This window comes from Ochotona curzoniae, unplaced genomic scaffold (genome assembly GCF_017591425.1).
Source record: "Ochotona curzoniae isolate NIBS_2020 unplaced genomic scaffold, NIBS_Ocur_1.0 contig_883, whole genome shotgun sequence".
Classification (NCBI taxonomy): Eukaryota; Metazoa; Chordata; class Mammalia; order Lagomorpha; family Ochotonidae; genus Ochotona; species Ochotona curzoniae.
The window spans coordinates 17,836,482-17,862,694 of record NW_024466599.1 but is presented as its reverse complement, the minus strand read 5'-3'; the positions used below and the strand labels follow the sequence as shown (position 1 = coordinate 17,862,694).

The following is a 26,213-nucleotide window of genomic DNA, read 5'->3' as shown; positions in this document are numbered from 1 at the left end:
GAAGCAGTCATTGTCATAGATTACTGAAACAGCAACCGCCATGTGTGAGGTGCACAGAGATTAACATTAGAGCATGAGGGCAGAGGTGATAGCTGAGGGAAAAGGCGAGGCCAGGATCCCAGCCCTTCAGCCTTGTCTTCCACACCGAAGTGGTTGGCCGGTTAGTCCACACATCCCAGTTTCCATCTTGTGGAGTAATGAAGAGTGTCTTATTTGCCTTCCTCGCTGCTTAATTCCTTACCTACACACACACTCAGCCTTGTTTGCAAGTGGGAAGAAGGGAGTGGCTTTGGCACACTGAGGGGTAGCTTCAGCAGTGTTCAGCTCCAGTGTAATGGGCAAGCTAGGTGTACATCAAGCTGCATGTGACCTTAAATTCTTCCTGTTTCTTTCTTTCTTTTTTTAAAGATTTATTTTTTTTTTTTTTATTGGAAAGGCAGATGTACAGGGAGGAGAGACATAGAGGAAGATCTTCCATCCAATGGTTCACTCCCCAAGCAGCCGCAACGGCTAGAGCTGAGCCAATCCGAAGCCACAAGCCCCTTCCAGGTCTCCCACGCAGGTGCAGGGTCCCAAGGGTTTAGGCAGTCCTCAACTGCTTTTCCAGGCCACAAGCAGGGAGCTGGATGGGAGGTGGAGCGGCCAGGATTAGAACCAGCACCCATATGGGATACCGTGGGTTAAAGGCGAGGACTTTAACAGCTACGCTATCACGCGGGGCCCATGCTCGTCCTGTCTTAAGAGATTGTGTAGCTAAGCATCGCATTATCCTTGTGTGCCAGAGGCTCGTGCACTGCCACCTTGACAACCACGAGGACCTGGCAGCTTTAGTTTTGTTAGCAGATTAATGTGAAATTCTGAGGGGGTCACAGTAAGAGAATCGGCCTCCCAGAATAGCCCAAGCTTCCCAGCAGCATTGCCCTGAGCCAGCATGCAGGTGTTGTAAAGCAGCTCTTCAAAGATAAGCCACTGCTCTAGAATAGCACTCTCCCTTGATTTGTTTAGGAGACAGCAGCGCTGCTTTTGCTTTCTGTCTTAGAGTTATCAGATTCTGGGGCTAGCATTGTGATTCTGTGTGTTAAACTGCCACTCGCAGTGCTGACATTCCATATGAATAACAGCCCAAGTCCCTGCCTCTGCTTCTGATTCAGTTCCCTGCTCAAGGGCTTGGGAAAGTGGCAAAAGATGGCCAGAGTACTTGAGTCTCTGTCATACCCTGGGGAGACCCAGACTCCTGGCTGAGCTCCTCTATTGCAACTTTTTGGGGAGTGAAACAGTGGGTGGAAGATACAGCTCTCCTTCTATTTCTCTCTCATTTTTCTTTCCACAATGGCTCAGTGGCTGAATACTCACCTTGCAACTGCTGAGATCGCATATGGGTGCCGGTTCATGAACCGGCTGTTCCACTTTCCATCCACTTCCCATCCAGCTCTCTGGTTACGGCCTGTAGAAGCAGTAGAGAATGGCCCAAAGCTCCCACATGGGAGACTCAGGAAGTTCCTGCCTGCTGGCTTCAGATCAGCTCAGCTCCAGCCATTATGGCCATTTTAGGGAATGAACCAGCAGATGGAAGATCTTACTTTCTGTCTCTCCTTCTCTCCGTCAGTCTGGTCTGCCTTTCCAATAAAAATAAATCTTAAAAACAAAACAAAACAAAACCCATAAAACAGGGCATATCCCATCCTATCAAGTACTGCTCCAGGCCCTGGGCACCCAAGCCAGAGCAGCAAGGTATTTTGAACTCTAACAAGGATGTTGTTTGCTAACTGTTGTCAGAAACCAAGAGGTTTGAACTATGCTTTTTTTTTTTTTTTTCAAAATTTATTTATTTGAAAGATAGCACAACAGATAGAGATCTTCCATCTGCTTGAACCCAAGTTTTCAATATCTTGATTGAATACTTCTTCCAGGTTGTCTTGTGGCTTTTATTTTCATTTGGCTAAGGAAACTAGTGAGTAGGATTTAGTTCTTGTTCATTCAAAGGAGAACTCTGAAGTGTGGTCAGGTTGAAACTACAAGAATGTATCATCTTTGGCAGTAAAACAAAGCAAAACAAAACAAAAAATATCTACTGGCTATCTCAGTAGCAGAAATTTGTTTTTGTTCCTAAGGAAAGGAAGACCCCATGGGTTGATACTATATGTTAAAAAAGGTAGTATGTTATAAGGTGATAAGTGGGAGCTGGGTTGAGGATAGCAGGAATGCTGCCTGTCTCTGACCCCTGGAGGATTACAGTGACATAAACATAAAATGGTAGCTGAGCAAAAACAAGCCACACAGCCGGCAGGACACACTGGTAGCTGCCATTCTACTGCTGGTGCTCGTCACTGTGCTTGGCACCTGTTACTATGTTATGAGGGATACATGGGGTTCGAACTGTGGATGCTGGCATCCTCCTGGAACTGTTTGACCACATGAGCTGCTCAGCTTGCCCATAGTGGGGGATGGATAATGTCCCCGTGTTGATGAACACCACACAGAGCCTTGGTCTGCCCCTGGACACTCAGGAAGTGTGTCAGTGTCCATCTCTTTTTCCCTGACTAGGGCTGTGTTTTTTCTAGATTGAATGATAAGGTGAAGAAAAAAGCTCTAACATCATTTGAAAGGGATTCCATCTTCAGCAAGTTGACAGGACAGCTCGATTACCAGAACTTTGAGAAGGCTGACATGGTGATCGAAGCTGTGTTTGAGGACCTCAGTCTGAAACACAAAGTGTTGAAGGAAGTAGAAGCGGTGAGTAAGGGACCTGTTGGGCTGGACTTGGATCCCAGGGTCGAGAAGGGTGGGACACCCAATGATGCTTTTAAAAGAATTAGAAGAAACTCATGGTTCTCCTTATAGAATTATTAATTTCCAAACATAGGCTTTTTGTTTTGCTTTTAATTTTTATTGGAAAATCAAATTTACAGAGAGAAGGAGTTAGAGAAAAAGATCTTCCATCCGCTGATTGATTCCCCACGTGGCTGCAAGGGCTTGAGCTGAGCCCTTGCAAAGCCAGGAGCCAGGAGCTTTCTTCAGGTCTCCCACACAGGTGCAGGATCCCAAGACCTTAGGCAGTCCTCGAATACTTTCCCATGCTACAAGCAGGAATCTAGATGGGAAGTGAAACAGCTGGGATGCGGACTGGTGTCCATATGGGATCCCAGCAAATACAAGATCAGGACTTTAGCCACTAGGCTACTGCACTGAGCCCCAAACACAGGTTTTTATGTGACCTCACTACAGTATGTTAAAAAAAAAAAAAAAACTCTAGTGCTAATCCTAAGTGGGAAAATCTGGGAGCTTATTAACTGAAGCACATGTTTTATTGGCCTTATGGATGGGGGAATCCAGACCCTGTAACATGCAGAGAACCTAATGGTGTACAGCCAGATGTCTTGGCATAGCCTGTAGCCTGGCTGCCTTGGCCGTAACCAGGCTCCTTCAGGTCAAGGCAGTGAAGGCACCAGGGAAAACACTTCCTGCAGGCAGGAGTCTGCTTCTTCTATGGAGATGCTGCCCTGGTGCTGTTCCCAGATGTTCCCAGATGTGCTGCAGAGAAGGGATAGCACAAATAAAACCTTGAAGTATGGGCTGTAAAGAGCCCTGGGGTGGGCACAGTGGGTCAAGTTGGCACAGAGGAGCCATGCATCCTGTGTCAGAGTGCCTGATTCAAGTCTCAGCCACTCTGAGGCTAGTCTGGCTCACTGCTAATGAGCCCAGGAGGTGGCACATGGTAGCCCAAGTGCTTAGGCCTTTGCCGCCCGTGTGAGAAACCTGGGTGGAGATCCTTGTTCCTAGTTTCAGCCTGGCCCAGCCCAGCATTTACTGGCAAAAGAACTCTCTTCTCTGTTTCTTCTTCCTACCAACCCTTCTGTCCAACATTCTGCTTTTAAAATAAATAAGTCTTAAAAAAAAAAAAAAGAGCATGGAAGGAAAGATGGGGGAAAAAGAGCCCAAAAAATAGGAGAAATTGTAGCAACCCAGGCACACAGTGGGGACAAGGCCTGGACAAGCCTGTGCTCGGATAGAGTGGGTCAGCCACAGAGAATGGACCATAGGGCAGCCCATGTGCTGTGTGCCACGGGATCACTACAAGATTCGTGGATTCCTGGGATGCCCTTCCCTGTGGGCATAGGCAGTTCTGCTGAACCTGAGGAGGGTGTGAAACCAGTGGGGTTTCTTCGTGCTGGGGACAAATTCCACTTGTGAGACACTCCTTTCAGAATCTTTTCTTCAGTAGAGTGTGTTTAGTTAGCTCAAGAAGAAAACTCTGAGACTGGGGAGATTTATATGCCATCTGTGTCAGATGGCATTCAGCTTAGAGACTTCAGTGAGGTTCTTGGGACTTTGGGAGTACTGCTGGGTAAGTGGCAAATGGATTCTAGGAACCTGGAAGCAGTCACACAGGGGGGACAAGTAGGATGTGGTGTGGCTGATGTTCGCACTGGTAAGTGGCAAGCATCCCACAGCAGAGCTCTGGGTGGCGACTTCGCTACGCAGCTTCCACTCCAGCTTCTGTTGCTGCATCGTGGAAGCCAGCGGGTGATGGCTCGGGTGCTTGGGCCCTGCTCCCCAAGTGGGAAGTGAAGATTGAGTCCAGGGCTCCTGCCTCCAGCCTGACCCAGCCCTGGCTGAGGCATTTAGAGTGAACTAGCATTTTCTTACTCCCGGTTTCACTCATTCTACCTTTCAGGCAGATGAAAATACATTTTAAAACATTGTTTTTTTTAAAAAAAAAGATTGGGGCTAGAGTTGTGTGGCAATGGTGGTTAAGCCACGCCTGTAGGAGTGCCTATAAAGTCCCAACTGCTCCGCTTCTGATCAAGCTCTGCTAATGCATCTGGGGAGAGGTGGAAGATGTCCCAAGCCACTGTATCGACTGGGACCCCTGCCACCCATGTCAGCTCCTGGCTTCGTGCTGGCCTAGCTGCTGCAGCGCTTGGGGAAGTGAATCAGGATGGAAGATCTCTTTGCTGCCTTTCTCTCTTCTGTCCTCCTTCTTCCCTCCCTCCTACTTTTCTATTTCCTTTCCCTTCCCTCTCTTTGACTTTTTCAAATAAATAAAATATATAGATTTTTTTTTTAATCTGATAGTTAAAAATTTAGGGTTAAAAGAGATGGATTGGCATGGAAGGAAAAGGCAAGGGCTGCTGTGACCGTGCAGTCACTAGGGCGAGGAACCAGGGACTGCAAGCGGAGATGGGAAATGAAAGCTAACTTCCCATGCTGTGCCACAACAGCAACCACCACTTCCCAGTGTTAAGTAGCCAAATTCATAAGATCCTTTACAAAAAAATTTTTTTCATATTTATTTATTTTTATTGGAAAGATTTACAGAGAGAAGGAGAGATGGAAAGATCTTCCGCCCGCTGGTTCATTCCCCAAGTAGTTGCAGTGGCCAAAGCTGAGCTGATATGAAGCCAGGAGCTAGAAACCTCCTCCAGGTCTCCCACATAAGTGGAGAGTCCCAAGGCTCTGGGCCATCTTTTACTGCTTTCCCAGGCCACAAGCAGGGAGCTTGATGAGAAGTGAGGCAGCCAGGACATGAACCAACACCCATATGGGATCCTTGCACCTGCAAGGCAAGAATTCAGCTACTAGGCTATCACACCGGGCCCAAACACAGGGAATCCTTATCCAAGTCTCATACCAAGCCTGCTCTCATCATGTGCTTGTACTTTCTTTTCACCTTTTTAAAAAATAATCATAAGATTTGAATGCAGTACTTTATCTCCACTATAATTGATCATGATTTTCATCTCTGTGATTCGACTTTGCTTTCCTACTAGATTTACATGCATTTGTCAGGGGTGCTGCCTGCCAAGCTTTTCATCCAGGCATCTGGATGAAATCATGATTGAGTTGGTATCCAGGTGGAGTGCTGTGTGAATGCGAGCCTGTCCTCGGGATGTGCAACTCCCGGGGATCAGTGTGCAGGCCTTGTGCGGGTGACTGTCATGCTGCTGTGTAGTCCAGCGCGCTGCGGGGGGCTAGACAAGTGTGTACTGTGGCTTGTTTTTTTTTTTTATAAGATTTATTTTTTTTTATTGAAAAATCAGATACATGGAGAGGAGAGACAGAGAGGAAGATCTTCCCTCTGCTTTCATTCCCCAAGTGTCTGCCAATGGCTGGAGCTGTGCCAATCCAAAGCCAGGAGCCCAGAGCCTCTTCTGGGTCTCCTGCATGGGTGCAGGGTCCCAAGGCTTTGGGCCATTCTCCACTGTCTTCCCAGGCCACAAGCAGAGAGCTGGATGGGAAGCAGGGCTGCTGGGATTAGAACTGGCACCCATATGGGATCCCAATGCTTACAAGGCGCGGACTTTAGCCTCTAGGCTACAACACTGGGCCCTGTGACTTGTTCTTGTGAAGGTGAAGGCAGGGCCCAGGGTCAAAGCTTCCCGACTCCAGGGCAGATCTAAACAGGAAGAGGCATTGACCCCGTGCTCAATTCATGCCATCTTTTCATTGTTCATCAGACACATTTGATTCACCAGATGGAGTCTCCATTAGATGGCCTTAGGGTAACCCCTTGCTAGAGGAAGGTTGAGTGGGCACAGAGCAAATCAGCACCTGCCCCCGCCCTGAAGCCCCTCGGTAACTCCATCAATGTCCAAGTGACTGATAGCGAGCATCTCCCAGCACACGAGGCGGGCAGGCCAAGGCATCGCTCATTGGCTGGGCTGTGCACACCAGTCCTCTCCTGGGCTTACGTGACATGCTCTTAACTGCTTTTCTCCGCAGGTCATTCCAGATCATTGTATCTTTGCCAGTAACACATCTGCTCTCCCCATCAATGAAATTGCTGCTGTCAGCAAAAGACCAGAGAAGGTAAGTGCCGAGCAGAGGGGCACCCTGCAGTGTTCTGCTTCAGGCTCACTGGTGAAAGCTGGGACCACATCCCTTTTGGGTATTACATTTAGACAATCAAAGTTTGGCCCTAAAATGAGAAGGGATGTCACAGAACATGAGTTGGCTGCAGGCAGTCTGGGGGCTGTGGGGTCGGTTTCTCAATAATGCCAGCTCTGGTCAGAATATGTGGTAGCTGCAGCCACTGTAAGCTGAGACCATCTACTCAGGATATGAAGGGCTGATTCATCAAAGGAAAAAGAGAAATTATACAAGAAAGGAGAAGACAGCCCCCTTCTCTGGAGGCTACCAGTTAGCTACAGCTGACCAGACTCAGCCAAAGGTAGGCAGGAGCCAGAAAATCCCTTTAAGCAGCTGTGGTTGTTCATACACAGTCTATACTGAAAACACAAAAGCCTGTTTGTCCCTCCTCTTACAGCTTGCTAGAGCAGAGTGGCTTAGGCTCCTGACACAGCAAGGGGAGGTGATGTGACCATGAGAGAGGCAGGCCACAGACAGCAGGAAGCCATGGCAGCTGGCAGCCTGACCATGCAGCACAGTGCACAGTCAGCTGAGACTGCCCTGAAGCCTCGGTGCACTACCGGAGAGCAGTGAAACGAGTCCCTGCTGTTCCTTTGCTGCCAGCTTCTTGCCCCCCTCTGCAGGAGCAGAGGATGATACTCGTGCAGGGGTCTTAGCTATCCAGTCTCACCCACTGGCTGGGGAACTGGGTGAGGTGAACAGCTGCCTCAGTTTGTCCCCAATAGGACCATCAGTGCTTCAACTGAGATCAACAATGAATGCTCACCCTTGGCCCAACCCTCTGAGTGACAGGATTGTGTTTTGCTCTAGGGCATATACAGTTATCAAATGTCATTGAGTGCTTGAAGACCTCTGTGTTTTGTTATATATGGGTTATCTGTGTCAGTAAATGCTGACATGGTCTCAGTCAGGTCCAGTGTTAGAGCCGTGAAGAAACCCCTGGGGGTTAACCGGTGATCGCAGTGTTTCCTCATCCTCTGGAGGTGCACCTGTACTGATGATGTGCTGACTTCCCACTTCTTGGTGTTACCCCTACATGGTACAGTGTAACAGCCACTCTTGGCATTTACATTGTATTAGGTGTGAGAAGTAATGTGGAGATGACAAGATTTTCGGATGGCTGAACATTGATTCTATTGTAGGAAGGGCTTGATTGGGGATTTTAATACACTGGGGTCCCGGAATCCATCATTGTCAAACACACTCTGAGGGATAGCTGTATCATGTTGTGTAGTGCTCAGTGGTTGGGCTCTGGACACAGGCCTGTGGAGGCATCCCTGCTGCCCTTTGTCAGCTGACCCTTAGCTGCTGCTTTTAACTTTGATAGTTAGACTGAGCAGTTCAGGATGATAAGAGAGTGGATGAAGGAGCATGTCATCGTCTGACTAAGGAACAGGTGGACAGTCCTGGCTGTTGTTCCCTGTAGCTGATGACGGGGCAGGCTCAGCACCAGGTAGGTGGATAGACATCATTCACAGCTCTGCTGGGAAGACCACATAACCCTCGGTTTGCTGAGGGCTTCTTGGGATGTGCCAGAATCCCCGGGAGGACTCAGCATCCAGCCTAATCCTTCTGCTATCTCTCATCGTAGGGTAGACCTGTTGGCTAATCTGTCAGAGGCAGTAGTTATGCAAGTGAAAACTTTTCTACCTCATCCCGCTAAATGCAGTTTGGCTGGGGCTGTGATTTTGGCACTTACTGTGCTGCGGGTAGGAGGACCAAATGTCTCAGAAGCAAATGGAAAAGCCAGAGGATCCCAGTAGTCTCTCCCTAAACATAGGGGACCAAGCCACCTATCAAGTGGTATTGCTCTGTCCTCCCCGCAGTGTCACCTAGTGGGAAGGGACCATGTTAGATGCCTCATCCAACACTCATCTCCAGCCCTCACTTCCCCTGCCAGGTCATTGGCATGCACTACTTCTCCCCCGTGGACAAGATGCAGCTGCTGGAGATTGTCACTACCCAGAAAACTTCCAAGGACACGACTGCTTCAGCTGTAGCGGTGGGCCTCAAGCAGGGGAAACTCATTATTGTGGTTAAGGTAAGGGGCCATGTGACAGTGGCTGCCTCTGGTTAGCACTCCTCATACCTCCAGGCTTGCTGATGCTTGTTCTTAGCAGATCAGCCCTGCTTTAGCTGGGTTTTCCCCTTAACTGTATCCATGATGGACAGAGGTATTAGCTCTGTGCCACCCAGAGGAGGCAGGAATGGGGAGCATCAGGGGTGGCAGTCTCCTAACATTGCAAACCTTGAAGGTGACCATGAAATGATATGCTGTAATAGGCTACCCTGGAGTGGCTGCCCTGCAAGGTTTTTTTTGTTTTTTTTTTTTTTAGATTTGTTTTCATCTGCTAGTTCACCCCCCAAATGGCAGAGGTTATGACAAGCTAAAGCTAAAGCTCATAGTTCAGAATTCCATCCAATCGTCTACATGAGTGGCACAGGCCATTAGCAAGGAGCATCGGGGCCTCAGGCTAGTGCTAACATGGATGCTGGCATTGCAGGTGGCGGCTTAACCCCCTGTGCCAAATGCCAACCTCCTTTTCTTTAAGAATTCAGATTGAGATTTGTAAATCACCTTACATTCTGCAGAAATGTCAGGTGGGGAGACTGGACTCAGGAGTGGGAAGTGGGAGCAGGGATGGGCAGTGAGGTGACGTTCTCTCCCTTGCAGGATGGACCTGGCTTCTACACCACCAGGTGTCTGGCCCCCATGATGTCTGAAGTCATACGGATCCTGCAGGTAGGGAATGCCCGCAAGTGCACCAGTCATCTCCCAGCACACAGAGCTGGGGACATACTTCCTGCCTGCCTGCCAGCTCCCACCTCTTCTCCCGGAAGGCCCTTTGGTGCCTTCTTCTGCATGGTAGCAGGAATTGTGGGGCCAACACTGCAATAAGGCTAATGGCTCACTTCGCTTCCTCCAGCTTTGCTCTTCCCGCCTCGCCTCTGGAGAGTACTTTGCATAGCAGGGCCCACTGGGTCTGACCAGGACTGCCTGTGTTCCTGCCACATGTGCACTTCTGTGGCTGGCCAGGTCTTTCCCTGGCTGGGCATTCAGCCACTCATGCAGAGCGCTGGGTCCCTGCTCCACCCCGGCTCCCTCTGCCATGTCTGCTGTGGAACTGCCCTGCTGACAAAATTGCAGACAAAAAGTGTGCGCTACACATTTGTCAGGTGTTATGAAAGACTAGCCTTCCCACCAGTGGTCCATGAGCCAGTCTTGAACCTGGCCAGGCAGCCCCCAAAAGCAACTTTTGCAGCAGCTGTTTTGGGATCAGTCTGGAGAGATTTGGGTGGAAGGAGAGCCTGGGATACCCCCTCCTGATGCCCTCCTTCACTCGTTGCTCAGGAAGGTGTTGGCCCCAAGAAGCTGGATTCCCTGAGCACCAGCTTTGGCTTTCCTGTGGGTGCTGCCACCCTGGCGGATGAAGTCGGCGTGGACGTAGCGAAGCATGTGGCCGAGGATCTGGGCAAGGCCTTCGGGGAGCGGTTCGGAGGCGGGAGCCTGGAGCTGCTGCAGCAGATGGTCTCCAAGGGCTTCCTGGGTGCGTGAGCTCGGGGCACCACAGCCAATCCCACTCTGTCCTCCGTAGTCAGAGCAGGCTGGTGTGGAAGTCTGGGGATGTCACAGGATTTACGAAAACTACTCTGGGGGCAGTGAGGCGTGGAGAAAGGCAGCACTCCAGCTTTCTGGGCAGCTACTGCTGCCTAGCCACCTGTCAGCATTGTGGATTCAGTGGAGGCCCCTGGGAAGGGGCTTTTTCCAAGACCTGACCCCTGCCTTGTGTTTCTGGACATTAAAGCTCACCCGGTGGCCCCCAGGTCCAGCTCTGCTGCTAGAATGAATGAGACAGAGATTCCAGAATTCAGAAGAGAAGCCAGAGCTCATATCCAACCAACAGAATGAGAATTCTCAGGCCCAGGCTCTGAGAAGAGTTGACAGCAACACAGCCTTTGCTTACTTTTACAGGTCGCAAGTCTGGAAAAGGCTTTTACATCTATCAGGAGGGCTCAAAAAATAAGAATGTGAATCCTGACATGGACAGTATTTTGGCGAGTCTGAAGCTGCCTGCCAAACCCGAGGTGTAAGTGCCCTCAAGGAGCCCCAGGCGTGGAAATGCAGTGTCTCTGGCTGTCCAGAGCTGCCCTAGCCCCATTCCCTGTCCTTGCCACTCGTACCCTTGAGGAAGAGTGTCCCCAGTGCTGGCTCTCCACACATGTGGAGCCTCACACAGTCTCCCTGGGCTCCATGGGGCCTGCAGGTGGACTGTGCTGTCCCTGGGAGGGTCCCTACAGCAACAGGGCCCCCTGCCTTCCTGGAGCCGTGTTCTCATGTGGAAGCACTTAACCAATGTTGAACTCAGAAGATGGCCGAGAAGCAGGCCTGTTGAGAGATTTGGGTTCCCTGTGGCTCAGGGCCAAGAACATCCGCTCCCCTTTTTCCTGGGGAAAGGTGGGGGCCCCGGCACATCTCTTCTGCAGAGCAGCCACCCCTGTCCTCCCTGCACACTCAGCCCCTGGCCCCTGAAAGTCCCCTTTCTGCTCTGCACTGTGCCTAACGGTGTCTTGTGGTTCTCAGCTCCTCCGACGAGGACATCCAGTACCGCCTGCTAACAAGGTTTGTGAACGAGGCAGTCATGTGCCTGCAGGAAGGGATCCTAGCCACACCCGCCGAGGGAGACATTGGAGCTGTCTTCGGGCTTGGCTTCCCGCCCTTCCTAGGAGGTTGGTCCTGCAGGATGGGAGGGGTTCACCTGGCCCCAGAGCTCTGCTTGCTGCCCCTTCCACTGAGTGCCTTTCTGCTGTCCAGGGCCCTTCCACTTCGTGGACCTGTTCGGTGCTCAGAAGGTAGTGGACCGACTCCGCAAATACGAGGCTGCCTATGGCCAGCAGTTCACCCCATGCCAGCTGCTGATTGACCATGCCAACAGCCCAGGCAAGAAGTTCTACCAGTGAGCAGCTCGCTGCCCAGCGCACCACCCACCCCTGCCACTGGCCAGGCTGCTGCTCCTTGGACACTGTCTGGTATTCGCATAAGACCAGGAGGAGGACATGCGGTGGCCTAGGGTTTGCTGCTTGATTAAAGTGCCTTCAGCTTGGACCACATCTCCCTCCCAATGAAGTCTGACTGTGACGTAGTTTGCACTTCGTGCTGGAAGGCAGGACCCACTGGGCTCCTTTGGTCAGCCCCAAGGCCCAGAGTGGCCAGTCCAAGCCCTCTGGAGCCACCTTTGCTGTCTCTTCCTTCAGGGGGCTGTGGTGGCCAACATAGTGAGGGCAGTTCCACACCCAGCCAACACAGGGCAACAATAAAACCAGACCCCTCAGCCTCTGCTTCTTCCTTCCTTGTCTTTGTGCTTCTAGTCTAAACCCTCCTTCAGGAGGTGAGCTGGATTAAAGCCCCATGCTAGAGGGTTCCAGATAGCCCTCTTTCAGAGGCAGCCAGGGCATGAGAAAGGGAATGAACATGCCTGAAGCCACTGAAATCCTGGCTAGGTTGGGCTTCCCTCGGGAAGTGACCTCGGTTAGCCAGGATAGCAGGAACATAAGCAGCTGGTACACCAGGATGTAGAAGCCCCATTTTCCCAGATTAGACATCCTGCCATCTGATCAGACCCAGTGCACTTGTCAGGGTGCAGTTTATGCCACCCAGCACTCCTACATGCCTTGGGCACTCTAGCTGTGGAGGTGGGACATACCTGCACAGGGATGTGGGCAGCATGGGAACACTCCCCCAGGCCATGCCACCTGCTCTCTGCTGTGATCTCCACTTGCCTGCCCTCCCCCTATTCCATGTGTGGAACATTCCTCCTTGTGTTCTGGCAGAAGTAGTGGCCGGGTCAGGTAAGTGGCACTGGACCTCGACTAGGCCTGGTCAAGCAGGAGGCACACTGAGAATGTATGTGCAGATCACAGACCAGCCCCTGGCACATTTTTAGATGCCCCCCGCTACCAGGACTCCATGTCCTGCCCTGATTCTGGCTCCGTGGTTGGGTCTGGCAGGCAGGCAACTCAGCATGGACCCAACTTGGCACTGCAGGCTGCTAGGAGCTGGACCCTGAAGTTCACCTTGAGCGAGGCTCTCTGGGTGAGGAGTAAAAAGCAGCGAACAGGCCATGCACTCCAAAGCCATTACAGGCTTCTACACCCAGAAGTCTGTGAGCCTGAAAGCGAGCGTTCTGCCAGGCCGGACATTCCCTTTGACATTGGGATCTCTTCAGCAGTACAAGGTGAGTGTGACTCTCTGAACCATCATGGGAGTCAGTGGGGTCCTGAAGGGTAAACCAGACTCGGGACCACAGCCAGCTGCCTCCAGGAATCTGAGCCAGCCCTGTGCCCATGATACTCTAAGGTTCTCGCCTGTCAGGACGCACGTGGGGTCTGCCAAGACCCACAGCCCTCAAAGCAAGCAACTGACCCTCAGAGTTGCACCTGCACCAGCCATCAGCAGGCTGGCATTTATTCCACTGGTCCTTCAAGATTCATTAGAGGTGTTGCACACCAGTTCCTGTGCCCTATTCCCCTGCTGGGACATGGGCGCCAGCATAGCTTGGCTGCTACTGCTAAGATAAAAACTGGAGGAAATAAATATCTAGGTAGATTAGGGAGGGCAGAGAAGGCAGGCCGCCCTGGGGCCCTGGCACTGGTGAGCATGAGGGATGGTGATGTGCAGTGACCACTCTGAGGGCCAAACATGCCGCCCACACCTGGGATCCAAGGACACAAAAATCTGTCCCAAAGCCTGTGACCAAGCACAAAACTGAGCTCCAGGGAAAGGGAGAAGTGGGTTGTCCGTGCAACCGAGCATTCTCTCCCAACTGCCAGTGCCACAGCACAAGGCAGGACTATGTTCATCAGAACCAGACGGGGCAGGAGCTGAGCACAAGGGAAATCAGCCACCTAGTTGCTTCAGCTCTTCAGACCTGCCCTGGTTCAGAGCTGATCTCTGGAGACCAAGGTAGGGGGTGGGTGGTCACAATGAGGTATGCACAGAGCTGGGGCACCACCAAGGAGCACCTCCCTGGACAGGCCAACAGTAGCACTGTGTGCTTCCAAGCTGGCATATCAGGACTGGAGCCAGAGGGGAGGCTCCAGGCACCATGGCATGGGGCTCAGGCTTCATTCACCTGTGCTTATAGGGAGACTCCTAAACCCCGAATGGGAGACAGGAGGGAGCAAAAAGGGTCGGAGGCACAGAAATCAGTAGCCCTGACTTGGGCACTTTTAGGCCAAGAAGCCCACCGAGCGCAAAGGAGGCTGGGCACTTGGGGAATGTGTGCTTGAATTAGGCACTGTTGTCCTCCCTTTCCAGCCTGAATCAGTGAGCTTCAGAGGTCACCAAAGGCCTGTGGCCTAGGATCACAAGGTCACTGCTAAGGCCAGCGTGGTGCTTCCAGTCCCCACCCATATGTTCTGTGCACTCCAGGCAGGGCTCCCACTGTGGCTCAGTCAGAGTAGGCACTCTTGAGTGGCCTGGGTCTTAGCTCAGACCTTCCCTACAGCCAGGTTCCCAGGGGCTCTGTCATTGGTGCTGGGCAGTCCCAGGCTGGCTGGATCAGATCTTGGGCCGCCAGCCTTTGATGAACTGCATAACCTTCTTGACCTGCAGCTTGGTGAGGTGAAAGTCGTCTGCCAGGATGTCCTCGCTGAGCTGCACGAAGATGCTGCCGTCGATGCGCTCGCGAGCAAAGAAGCTCACCACATCCTCCGAGAGTCCGATAAACCGCAGACTACGCGACACTTCCTCCAGGGAGAGCGCAGACAGGTCAGCAGGGGGCTGCCACGACGATGGCGATGAGGACTCCCGGCTGCCAGAGCCCACAGCTCCATCCCGGGGACTGCCTGGGGGCCCATCTAGGCGCCCCTGCGAGAGGAAGAGTCGTGCCCCACCTGCCTCAGACCCCGGAAGGGCAGCTGGTGACAGCGGGGTGGGAACCTGCCGCACGACCAAACCTTCAGGCTCAAAGGCCTTGGTGGAGCCAAGTGGCGAGAGGCAGGGCCCAGGGGCCCCCACTGCTCGGGGCTCTGGACAGCACAGCAGCTCGGGCTCAGCAGAAATACCCTGGCCCAGCTCGAAGGGCTCCAGGGGCTCCAGGGATGTTTCCTGCCACTCAGAGGAAGAAGACAAGGAGGGTGGGCAGGAGGAGGGGGCAGCAGGTAGGTAGGCTTGGCCTGGGGAGGCTGGGTGTGCAGAATAAGCAGGGCTGGAGGTAGCCAGTGGGCCCGAGGCATTAGTGGGCCCGGAAGAGGTGGCCACTGCAGGGCCTGATGGGTAGGGGGGGCCAGAAAAGGGATTGAGGGCTCCAAAGGGCATGAAGCGTTTTGGAGGGTGAGAGGGCTTGAACGCAGGCAGGCAGCCATGCAAGGCCTTGCTGGGAACGTCTGCCCCCAGAACGGCAGCAGCTCTAGTGCTCAGTGACTCTGTGGGAACCCGGGAGGCCTGGCCCGGCTGTGTGGTGGAGGGAAGAGGTCCTGGGGGTGGCCGGCTGGGGGACTCGCCCGCCTTGCAGTCTCCCCAGGAGCATGGGTAGCAATAGAGGGAGTAGGCATCCGGGGATGGGGAGCCACTACCACTGCGGGAGCCTGCCCTGTAAGGAGACACAGACCCACCAGGCCTGGTCAGGCCCTGAGACCCCACCCCAGGGACCACCAGGCCTTCCTCCCAGCATCCCCAACCCAGAGCAAAGAGCACAAAGGGAAAATTAAACTGAGTTCAACAGGCACTTTACAGTGGCAAGGGGCATCCTCCCCTACAGCCAATTCCTATCACCAATTTACGAAAGAAACTTGCTGGGGCAACTGGGGGAGGGGCCTCTCCCCAGTTGCTGCGTGTGCCATTAGACTGTGCCAGGCCTGCCTGAGCCCACCCGGACCCCAGCCTTCCAATCACCCCTCCATGCCCAGGATAAAGAAAAATGAGGACTCACCCATCCTGGAGGCCAGCAGAATAGAAAGAGAGGCTGGAGCTGGGGGAGTGGACAGGTTGCAGCTTGGGGAAGCGAGGGGGCACCGGGGGGCTGCCGGAGAGCTGGCCACTGCCACTGCCACCCCGCGGAGGCACAGGTGGCGCGTTGAGCAAGCGACACTCTTCCTTCACCTGCAAGTAGAGGGGGCCATGACCCTGATCGGCCACTCCTCCCCACACCCTCTCCCCAGCAGCTGGGTCAGGCAGGCTCTAGGGACTGACTTGTAACCCACTTTGCCAATAGCTGCTTTGCCCTGCAGCCCAAATGCCACCCACCACCCCACTCCGCTGCCTCTTAGTGAAAAGGTGGGACATATTTCCCCCACCTGCAGCACCCCAACACACACGCACAGTCTCTTATTGCCTTGGAAACTAATCACAAGTAGATGAGGGACAACCCCAGGTGGTCTCCCTCCCAACCCAGGGAACAAGAGAGGAAGAGTGTGACCCTGGGGCAGAGGGAAGGGAAGCCTGTGAAGTCGGGTTCCCTCCTCACAGGCAGATCCCCAGAGCCGATTCGGGAATGGTGACAGGCATCACCAGAGAAGGACCTGTCCTGTGAGGCAGGTGTGTTTGGGAAATTCTGGTTAAAACAGGTTTTCTTCATGCAGGACTTGTCAGAGCCTTGGATATGCTCTGAGTCTCTACCCAGTGGAGCCTTCTCTTCCCTGGCCAAGGACTCCTGTTCCACAGAACCTTCTAGGTCACGGGGCCTGGGCTTGTGCCACATCCTCAGAGGCCAAGGGCCTACCAGGGTGATGTACGCCCATAATGCCCCTGCCCTGTGTGAGGCCCGCACACCGCTGTGGTTGGGTCTTTCTCTGTCTTCCCCGCAGCATCACACCACAGACTGTCCTGCACTTGGGCACTGAGGCAGCAGGACAGCCTCTGGCTGGACACTCACCGCCTCGGACTTGGGAGGGACAGGAGGCGGCGTCTCGAGCTCCCTACGCGATGGTGGCATGGGAGCCCCAAAGGAGATTAGGTCGGGCCCAGGGGGCAGCGGCCGCGTGCGGGCCTCAGCGAGGCTCTCAGGAGCCTGGTGTGCCCACAGCTCTTCATAGGGGATCTCCGCGGGTGGTGCGGCAGTGTTGGCGGCAGCCCAGTCCGGGCTCACGTACTCCTGGTCGCCATCGCCGGCAGGGGCAGTCGCAGGGGCAGGCACGAGCGGGCCGGGGATGCGGGTGGGTACGGGGGCGCGCAGCGCGGGCAGGCAGAGGCGTCCACGACGCGGGCTGGCGCAGTCGTCGGCGAGCTCGGGGGGCGCCTCACGCACGGCGGTAGAGTACTCGTCTGGGTCGAAGCGCTCGCGGCAGTAGGAGGCGCTGTCACGCACCAGGCGCTCGACGCGCGGGTCCCCCGCCAGCAGGCCCTGGGGCAGCGCGAAGCGTGGTGTGTCGGTGAGCAGCAGGAAGTGCAGCGGCGCCGGGCCCTCGCGGCGCAGCGCCAGCCCCAGGACCACGGTCTTAGAGATGATGCTGACCAGCTTGTAGCAGTGGCCCTCGCGCACTGGGTGCAGGTCGTAGGGGTTGCGCGGAGGCCGGCTGGGCACCAGCACGTTCACTGGCAGCCGCACACGCTCAATGATGGCGCGCACCGTGTGCTCGCCCTCCTGCATCTGCAACTCCAACGGGCTGCGTGTGCTGAAGCGGCCCTGACACTGGAAGGGCAGGCTCAGGCTCTCATTGGTGCGGTGGTTCATGCAGATGAGGCAGGGCATCTTGCCTTTGATGGGCCGAGCCCCCGCCCCGCCGCCGTTGCTGCCCGAGCCCCCGGCAGTCCCTGGGCCACCACTGCCCACCCCGGCCAGCGCCCCGGCCCGGCCCAGCTTGCGCAGGAGCGTAGTGAAGCGCGAACGCTCCTTGGTGCTCTTGGCGCACAGAATCTCCGCCTGGCCCATAAGGGTGAGCTCGTCTCCCGCGTGCAGCGTGAAGTTGTACACCTCGCTGTCCTCGCTGAATTCACCAGACACCACCTGGGGACCCCAGAGAGAGGGTAGGGCCTCAGCCTGGGCCTGCATGGAAAGCCATGGCAGGGAAGGGCACAGCAGCCCTTCTCTGCGGCCCTCTCCACCCAAAAACAGATCCAGAGTGGCCCCTGGCAGCTGTTGGGTCTTGGCTGCACTGCCTCCGAGACCCTGTGCTACCTCCTGTGGCGACTGTGACTGCCAGCTGCTGCTGGGGGAGTTACAGAACCTCGGGCCAGTGAGATGCCCGTGTGGGCCAGCCCATTGTGCTGCTCACCCAGCCAAGAGGAACCGGTGGAAAGAAAGGAAAGGACTTGTAAACAGGAGCCCAGTGGGCACTGCACCCTTGCAGCCAGTGCTACCTGAAAAGGCCTCAAAGTGGGGTACATGACCCCACATGCACTCATGCTCTCCTGCTGCTGCACTCTTCAGGAGAAGTATTGGGCCCCCTGCTGGGCCTTTCTGGCAAGTGCCACCCAAAGCCATGTTCAGTACCTCTCTCCGTTCTGACTGGCTAACTCCTCCTCCCCTTGCCCAGGGAAGGGGTCAAGGACTGACCTTGACGCTGAAGGTGATGGCTTCCATCACAAAGATGCGGTCTGGGAAGACGCTGGCCACCTCCTCCACGCTGCTGAAATACCTCACTGGTTCCCGCACGTCCCTCGCCTGCTCCAAGAGCTTGAACTTCCCTGTGCAGGAGGAAGTACAGCTGCTGGGGTGTACCTGCATGGAGCCCTGGTGGCCCCTCTGCTTGCTACACCGATCTCAGACAGAACTTAGAAGCCAAAAGGCAATTCTGTCCAGGCATGAGTGGGCACTGCACAGCCTTAGCAAAGAAACACGCTATGTTCCCCCCAGAACAGGCATCCAGCCTCACCCAAAGCCAGTGGGTGCACACAAGGCCAGCAGGACCTGCTTACAGAAACCCTGTGCCAACTGGCCCCAAATTCCTGGACGCAAAGCTGGCCTCTGGCCAACCATCCACACGACACCAGGTCCAGTCACCAGCTCCTGGCATGTCTCCTGGCTGATCTCCGACCCACTGGGACCCTAAGCAAGGCCCTCAGCCTCTTTAGGATCTGAGGGGTCAGGATAAGAGATCAAAGTCCCTGGCTGGCTCTGAAGCCCAAACACTTGCCTTAGGCAGAATAGAGCCCCTGCCCCAGGCCTTGGGGGCTTCAGAAGGGCTGTTCTGAGCCCAAAAGTGTATTCCCAAGTCCTACCCTGTCCTAACCTCCAATCCACCAATCCAGAGGCCTTTGACATGAACCTAGTAAAGCCACTTCCCACAAATATGGACTTTAATGACCTAACCCGAATCCCACGTACGTAACTGTCAGCTCGTGCTATGCCTCTTTTGTGCCCACTTCAGGAGCACAAAATGTCCAGGCATCCACTGGGCAGCTTCTTCCTAGGTGTGATACTGTGGGAGGAGCCTGGCACAGGTGACACAATGACAGGTGCAGTGTCCCCAGTTCTCAGGGATGTGTCACTCCCACTTGTGTTTATCCTGCAAGCATCCCTGCAGGATCCTTATGCATCACAGCCCTACAGGGGCTACCACAACCCCTGCTACCACAGCCTGGGGACAAAAAGCGAAAGGGAGACTGTGTTGTAGAGGTGTCACTGAGCTGCAGAGGAGTGGGAGTGATTGCACAGTGCAGACATCCCACATGGAGACCGCCTGCCTTGCCTGACATGCTGGTGCCTGGAGGGGAGGAGGCTGAGGGGGAAACCGGGGTAGGGAGCAGGCAAATGACCCAGCATTCAGGGAAGAGTCAAAAGAAAAACAGACCACCAGATACTGGAAGGGGGACTGAGAGAGTAGACATGAAGGAAGGAGGGGTGCTGTCCTCAGGCCACCAATCTGGTCCCCTCTCCCCCGCAGCAATGGCACAGCTGCCAAGCAAAGGCTGGGACCCAGCAGGAGCACATTGTGGGGCCATGGGGGAGAACTGCAGGGTGTTCCATGGACACCCGTGCAGGTGTGCAGGGCAAGGAGGCAAGGGCGGGGCGTGAAGCAGCAGCACTTCAGCGTAAGGAGAGAAGGGACAACACAGAGACACGAGGGGAGAACAGAGGCAAGCTGGGAGGGTGCCCTGTCCTACCCCAAACACTCCAGGATCTTCCTGGCTCTAGCCCACCCACAACCCTGGAAGGTGGCAGGGATACAAGGAGAGGGAGCTAGGTAACGAGCTGAGTTTGGGGTGTCAAGGAGCAGGCGCTGAAGTCTGCCATCAACTGACCAGGAGTAGCCTTCCCCCACCCCCACTGCAAGCAGCCAGGCAGTGAGAAGTGGCTGCCACTCTCCCCGCCCCCACCACCACCACCACCGTGGGGGAGATTCAGAGCCAAGTCAGGGCTGGAACTGGGGGAGGATGTGGCAGGGAAGATCGATGTAACCATGGCACCCAGCACAACCCCCCTGGCCACAGCCCAGAGCCCAGCGGTGGCCATTACTGCTGGGTGGAAGGAAGGGAGACCTCCCGGGACTGACACCCAGCCACGGCCAGCCGCCTCTTCCCCCTACAGCTTCCTCTCCTGACTCCTGCTAGGTGGGAGCCCTGGGCGGTTGCTCAGTCTCCTGCACCCCCAGGGGCCTGCCTTGCCCTGGCAGTCCCTCCACATTGTCCCTGCCCTCCCAGGACACATTTATGTCCCCTCAGCCTTCCCTTGACCGCTGGCACAGGCTCTCATTCTCCTCCCACTCCCCACTCCTGGCGTCAACTCCATAGCTCACACTTAATAGACTGGGTGGAGGTGACAGCACAGGCTCTAAAGTCAGACCTGGCCAGCTGGATGACCTTGGGCAAATCCCTGACTCCCAGGACCTCAACTGTCCCATCTGTAAAATAGAAGCTGACTATCTGGCTCAGGGTGCATGTGCCAAGTGCTGGGGAGTGGCACGGCACTCTAGGAAGACACCCATGGTGGAAAGAGCAGGTGTCCCTGACTTTTGGAGAAACAGCATCTTACAGGCTCCAGGGTTGCCAGACAGCACCTCCCGCCCACTTAGAAGGGGCACTGCCTGCATCGTCTCCCCTCCCCCACCTTGGCTGAGGCTGTCTTCACAGTCCACTGCCGGCCACCCTGCCAGCCCAGGGCCATTATTAATTCATTAGGTGGAATCATTGCACTCAGAGACTCCCCTGTTAACTCACCAGCCCCTCCCCCTGTTCCTGGTCTCCACTTTCCCTTCCCGCTACAAGCAAATATGGGGACCTAGGGCCATCCTATCACCACCACAGAGGTACAAGGCAGGTTTGGGAGCCCTGGAGCTGGATCCCCTAAGAGCTGCCATGCCTTGGTCTCCCAAGGCCTTATAACACAGTGAACCAGACATAGCCCCCCAAGTCACAGTTCTGCCAGGGCTTTCACCCACAATTGCTTCTCTGAACTCCAGAAAGCCAACAATCTGGGGCCCCTTCTTCAGGCAACTTCAAGAGGCCACAGGCCCACAAGAGAGCCAGGTGGGAGGGATACTTGAGACAGTCATCTGTTAATGGGGTGCAGGGAAATGGAGGTACCCACTGCCCAGGGTCGTGCCAGTGTGCAGCAGCCTGAGTATGGAGCCCAGTCTGTCCCACTGGCTCCAGGAGACTTGGGGAGACCAAGAGCCAGGTGGGGTGTTTCAGTCCAGTGTGGGGAATACAGACGCTGTAGGGTCCTGGGCTTACAAAGGGCGCCAGGCAGCAACAACAGCCCTGCAGTTCCGGTGTTGTGCAGCAGGGAGCGCACCTTCACTCTTGAGAGTAGGCTGGATCCCACCAATATCATGTGAAATCCCAACGCGTCAACGCTCACTTGTTAAGTCCCCGGGTGAAAACAAGAGTTATGGGCAGCAGAAGTCGAGCTGCCAGGTGCAGCCCTGAGGCCCTGAGCACTCCTGCCTGGGTTTGGGGAGTTGGGAGTTGGAGGAAGCTCCCAACAAATGTTCTCTTGGGGCTCTGTGCGAAGAAGGCGGATAAGGGGGGAAGGTTTGGCTTGTGAACACTGGAGGGATGTGGGCATGTTTTTAGTCGTTATTGTCAAATCTATTCCTGAAAAAGATGTGGATCCGCGAGCCACCTCTCCAGGAACCCAGGGCTCCAGGCAACAGCACAGAAACAATCAGCTGTTCACTCTGCTCCTGTCCATACCTGTCAGCCCTGCCTCCTGCAGGTGCAGGAACACCCTCCCCCAAGGCTGTGTGCCCGGCCCCCAGTTGGGCACACCTGGGTATTGGAGAGGGATGTCAATCTTGGGCCCGATGACATAGTGGCCTTCCTCCAGGGTGTGGGCTGTCACCGTGGTCCACTGGCGGCAGGAATGGATGAGCAGGATGTCTCGCTCGCTGACGCCCTCCGCATACTCCCCTGAGAGGTGAGAGGGAGAAGTGAGGGAGGGTAGGGGAAGAAGGAAAGAGAGGGGAGATAAGCAGGGGCTGGAAGAGCACGCAGGGATGACCTCACCTCCCCACCATGACCCCGGCCATGTCAGCCAGGCTCCAGGGACCAGCAGCTGCCAGCTGTGACCTGTGCTGACCTGCCACAGTGCGTGCACCCAGGCCCTTGGGGAAGCGAGAAGAGGGGGAGCAGTGGGGACTCGCAGAGAGGTGAGAGGCAACCCTGCAGGGGGCTCAGGAGCTTTGGGTCCTCCATGCTTTGGCCTGGCAGGAATGGATGCTGTGGGCCCCTGCCAGGAGAGCCCCAGGGCCCTAGGGAACTCCAGTGGGCAGGCACAGAGGGTCCCACTCTGGACTTGCTGCTCTTGGCTGTGGGCAGTCTGCTGCACCCAGGGGCCTCAGAGGAGAGGGGGAGATTCCCCAGATGCCAGAGCCATCCCAGAGAAGCGCTTTTCCGCTCTCCCTCTGCCAATTCACGTCCTCCTGGTTACAGTGACTGGAGGGCCAGGGGAAGGAGGGGGAAGCAGGTCTTACAGGCAGGAGCCAGGAGCTCAGCGACGGGGGCAACCCACACAGGGGCAGAGGTGTTGGAAGTTGGGAGGGGCCTTGCCCCACAGGCTCCAAACCCAGCAACGGTTTCCAGGGGAGCAGGAGGGAGGCTGGTTTCCAGGAGGCCACTGGGCAGCTGGTGGATGGCAGGGCGGGGGGTGGGGAGTATTTCTGTGTGTGTGTGTGTGTGTGTGTGTGTGTGTACACTCTTCCTCCCAGCCCCCCAGACACAAGCTACGGAATTCCCGCCACCCCACCCACTGGGAAATGGCTTCCTGGGAAGCTTGGGGATTCTGCAAAGTGTGTGCATGTGTGTCTGTATATCGGGGTGGAGGGGGTGCTAGGCATGACCTGAAGACACCTCCCCTGGGCACAGACTACAGCCATGCACACACATACACATTAGCCGTGGGTTATGACCACCAGCCGCCCAACCACAACAGCCAGGGATGGGGACCAGGCACCCCAGGATCCGCCCCCCAAAACAGCAACCCTCCTGACAGAGATGTATACAACATTTGGGGACAAACAGTGTTGATCAGACATGCTCCCATGCCAGCCACGGCCTCCATCCAGTCCTGCCACAGACAGAAAGAGAGTAGGCCATCATGCCAGTTGTTCTGGACACACATACCCATTCCATGAAGAGCTTCTGCCAGGAAGGGTGCCCCCTCCAAAGCAGTAGCAGGCAAGGGAGAGGTGCCAAGAGGGAACTAAGGCTTCTCATCCCATTCACACACAGACAAACCCAGGATCCTTCACTGACCATGCCTGCGACCATGACGCTGTTGGACCATCGGGCACCCCTGCCCGATGACCCAACTCATCTGCGTCCACCAAGGGCCTGCACGGGCCTCACCGAGGCTCTCAGTGCCCAGCCCAGCCGCTGCGGCCACCAGCCCCATTAGCATGCAGGGAAGCGAGTGTGCCAACGCGGGCCAAACCCCTATTCTTCTCACACACAAAACCCCCGGCCTGGCTGCCAGCCCCAGCTCCAGCCCCTCCCCCAACCAAGCCGCCCCCCTCTCCACCCTGCTCTCCACAGTTTCCTCACTCCATGCCACCTTTGTGGGGTGTGCTCTCTCTGGCCCCCCATGCATGGTCCCATCTGCAAAGTCCCAGGAACAAGTGGAAGGAGGAGTAAGGGAGGGCGGGGGGGAGGGCGGGATCCCCCAGCCACAACGTCCGCTTGCTCCACCCCGCTCTGAAAGTGGCCTGTGCACCTCAGGGACCCAAGAGTACTCCCGGGGGTACACGAAAGAAGGACGCTGAAATGAGTGACCTAGCGAGGCCAGGAGATGGCAGAGGTAGGGAGTGGAGGAACTTGCAGAGAGCCCGAAGCCCCAGGGGTGAGAGGCGAAGACAAAGGGATGGAGGGGGCCCAGCGGAAGCAGGGGGTCCTAGGGTGGCCGGACAGGGGCGCACCGACGGGGCGGGCACCAGGCTTGACCGCGCTCGGGGATCCAGCGACGCCAGGAACTCTATCGCTAGCCCTGTCCCCCAGGCCTTTTGACCCTATGCCTGAGCGTGGGGGGCCCAGCAGTGGACTCCGTGCTCGTGGTAGCTCCCGGGTTTCCCTTCCCCCGGGCGGCGCACAGGCAGGGCCCCGCCGCCCCAGCCAGGGTTGGGGGAAGGCGGTTAACCTCGGCTTCCCAGGGACCCAGTCCTTTCCCGCACCCCGGTACCTGGCCCGAGGCAAGCGAGCGTGGGCAGGCGGCAGCGGCTGACGATGAGATCGAGCGGGAAGGCGCCCATGCTCCAGCGCAAGCCGGCCAATCCGGCCGCCAGTTTCTCCATGGCATGGGCGCGCCGGGGGCCCGCCGTCCCGGGGCCCCGACGGCCAGTCCCGCGCCGCCGGGCTCCGGTGCCCGTCACCTCTGGAGCCGCGGTGTAGCTCCGGGGCGGCGGGGCCGGGCGCAGCGTCACGTGTCGGCCTCCCGCGGGCCCCGCGCCCGCCCCTCGCCCCACCCCCGCGGCGCCCGCCTGCCCGCCTGCCCGCCTGCCCGACCGCCCCGCGCCAGGCCCGCCCCGCCGGCCCGCGGAGCAGGGGGATCCAGGACTCGAACCCAGCACCGATCGGGCATCCCGGAGCCCCCGGCCTCTGCCTGGCCTTAGCGCCTCTCGGCGCGCTAGTGGAGACCCTGAAGCTGGACGAGCAACCTGCCCGGTGTCCTCTGGTCCTGGTCGTCCCAGGGTCCCCGCCCTTCTCCGATCCCCACATGAGAACTGTCCTGCCCTGCCCGCCTTCCCCTCGAGGATCTCTTCCCGAAGCCTGAGGTCTACAGGTCGACCGGTCCCTCGAGGCGCGTGTGCGGTGCCCTCTGCCGGTGGTCGGGGGCCGCAGAGGAGCCCCATGTCCCCACCGCCCAGAACCCTAGGTGAAGAGCATGGAGCCTGATCCCCAGACAGTGGTCAGTGGAGAGACGCTCAGCTCCTTGTACAGGAAGGGAGGGAGGGTGTCTCTGGGTCTGCGCGTGAACCCCAGCCCTTACTTCCCGTGTGCTTTGCGCTCTCCTTGGCCTGCAAGGGTGGCGTCATTTCCAGGAAAAAGAGGACCCAGGTGGGTTAAACAGCCACTGGAATGCCCATCGCCTGTGTCTTAGTGCCCAGCTGGAATCCTACTTTTGAGCACCCCGGGTGGATGCCTAGATGCTTGGGCCCTTGTCAGCCCAGTAGAAGACCTACAGTGAATTCCCAGAAATGTTGGAATGAACCAGCTGATCGAAGCTCGCTCCGTGTCAGTTTGCCTTTTGGATGAATAATAAAACTTAAAGGGAGAGAGAGAGAGAGAGAGAGAGAGAGAGAGAGAGAGAGAGAGAGAGAGAGAGGGGGGGCTGGCCTTCTGGGACACCTGCCATGGCAGGGTCCCATAGGAGCGTTGCTCCAATCCCGGCAGCTCCAGTTGCGATCCATCTCCTCACTGACGCACCTGGAAGGGCAGCAGAAGATGGCTCAAGGGCTTGGGTCTCTGCAAGCACGGGGGAGACCAGGATGGAACCCCCGGGGCCTGGCTTCCACCTGGTTGGACACATTTGGAAGGTGAACCAGCAGCTCGAAGACCTGTGTCTCTATTTCTGTACCACTCTGCCTTTCAAACACAAAGATGTGGTTTTTTAAAAAAGACGCAAGGAAAGGAAAGATGAAAAGTGGCGGCATGTCTCAAGGGGGAATGGGGCCTGAAGTGGTGCCTGAAAGCTGAAGGGAGCAACACAAATGAAAAGGGAACCCTCTCCTTTCCCAACCTGAAGGGGCTCCAGTGTGTGGGGATTCCCATCATCCAAATGGGATATTTTGGGGAACAACTAGGTGCTACCACCTGCCTGCTGGGCCAGGATGACAGGCAGGACCCCAACTGCAGACAGCAGGTGTAAACTGTGCTGGGGTCTGTGGTTCTCCAGTTGCCCAGCTCTCCCCACCCCCGGGGGAGGAGAAGGCCACTCCTGCAGTGGAGGGCTGCCTGAGTCCCTCACCCAGCC

At 56.0% G+C, this 26,213-nt stretch overlaps 2 protein-coding genes across 2 annotated transcripts in view; one reads left to right on the top strand and one right to left on the bottom strand.

Moving 5' to 3' along the window:
- The window catches only part of HADHA (hydroxyacyl-CoA dehydrogenase trifunctional multienzyme complex subunit alpha), a 47,620-nt gene extending 35,420 nt beyond the window's left edge, over nucleotides 1-12,200 (top strand). The window contains exons 13-20 of the mRNA XM_040992941.1: nucleotides 2,562-2,733; nucleotides 6,724-6,810; nucleotides 8,771-8,911; nucleotides 9,545-9,613; nucleotides 10,223-10,418; nucleotides 10,844-10,958; nucleotides 11,453-11,598; nucleotides 11,684-12,200. Coding sequence (XP_040848875.1) covers nucleotides 2,562-2,733; nucleotides 6,724-6,810; nucleotides 8,771-8,911; nucleotides 9,545-9,613; nucleotides 10,223-10,418; nucleotides 10,844-10,958; nucleotides 11,453-11,598; nucleotides 11,684-11,829 — 1,072 coding nt within the window. The 3' untranslated portion in view covers nucleotides 11,830-12,200. The remainder of the gene's footprint in view (nucleotides 1-2,561; nucleotides 2,734-6,723; nucleotides 6,811-8,770; nucleotides 8,912-9,544; nucleotides 9,614-10,222; nucleotides 10,419-10,843; nucleotides 10,959-11,452; nucleotides 11,599-11,683) is intronic.
- Nucleotides 12,201-14,247: 2,047 nt separating this feature from the next.
- GAREM2 (GRB2 associated regulator of MAPK1 subtype 2) lies at nucleotides 14,248-24,534 on the bottom strand. Its single transcript, XM_040992940.1, has 6 exons — nucleotides 24,423-24,534; nucleotides 22,019-22,159; nucleotides 18,363-18,493; nucleotides 16,743-17,813; nucleotides 15,801-15,970; nucleotides 14,248-15,461 (listed from the first exon to the last, which is right to left on the bottom strand). The coding sequence occupies exons 1-6, from the start codon at nucleotides 24,532-24,534 to the stop codon at nucleotides 14,429-14,431; spliced, it is 2,658 nt and encodes an 885-aa protein (XP_040848874.1). The 3' UTR covers nucleotides 14,248-14,428.
- Between the last annotated feature and the right edge of the window lie 1,679 nt (nucleotides 24,535-26,213).

Coding starts and splice junctions, on each gene's coding strand:
- GAREM2 (XM_040992940.1), bottom strand. CDS start 24,534: ATGGAGAAACTGGCGGCCGGATTGGCCGGCTTGCGCTGGAGCATGGGC. Junction 17,814..18,362: donor CCATCACCTTCAGCGTCAAG/GTCAGTCCTTGA, acceptor TGGGGTCCCCAG/GTGGTGTCTGGTGAATTCAG. Junction 15,462..15,800: donor TCTGCTGGCCTCCAGGATGG/GTGAGTCCTCAT, acceptor GTCTCCTTACAG/GGCAGGCTCCCGCAGTGGTA.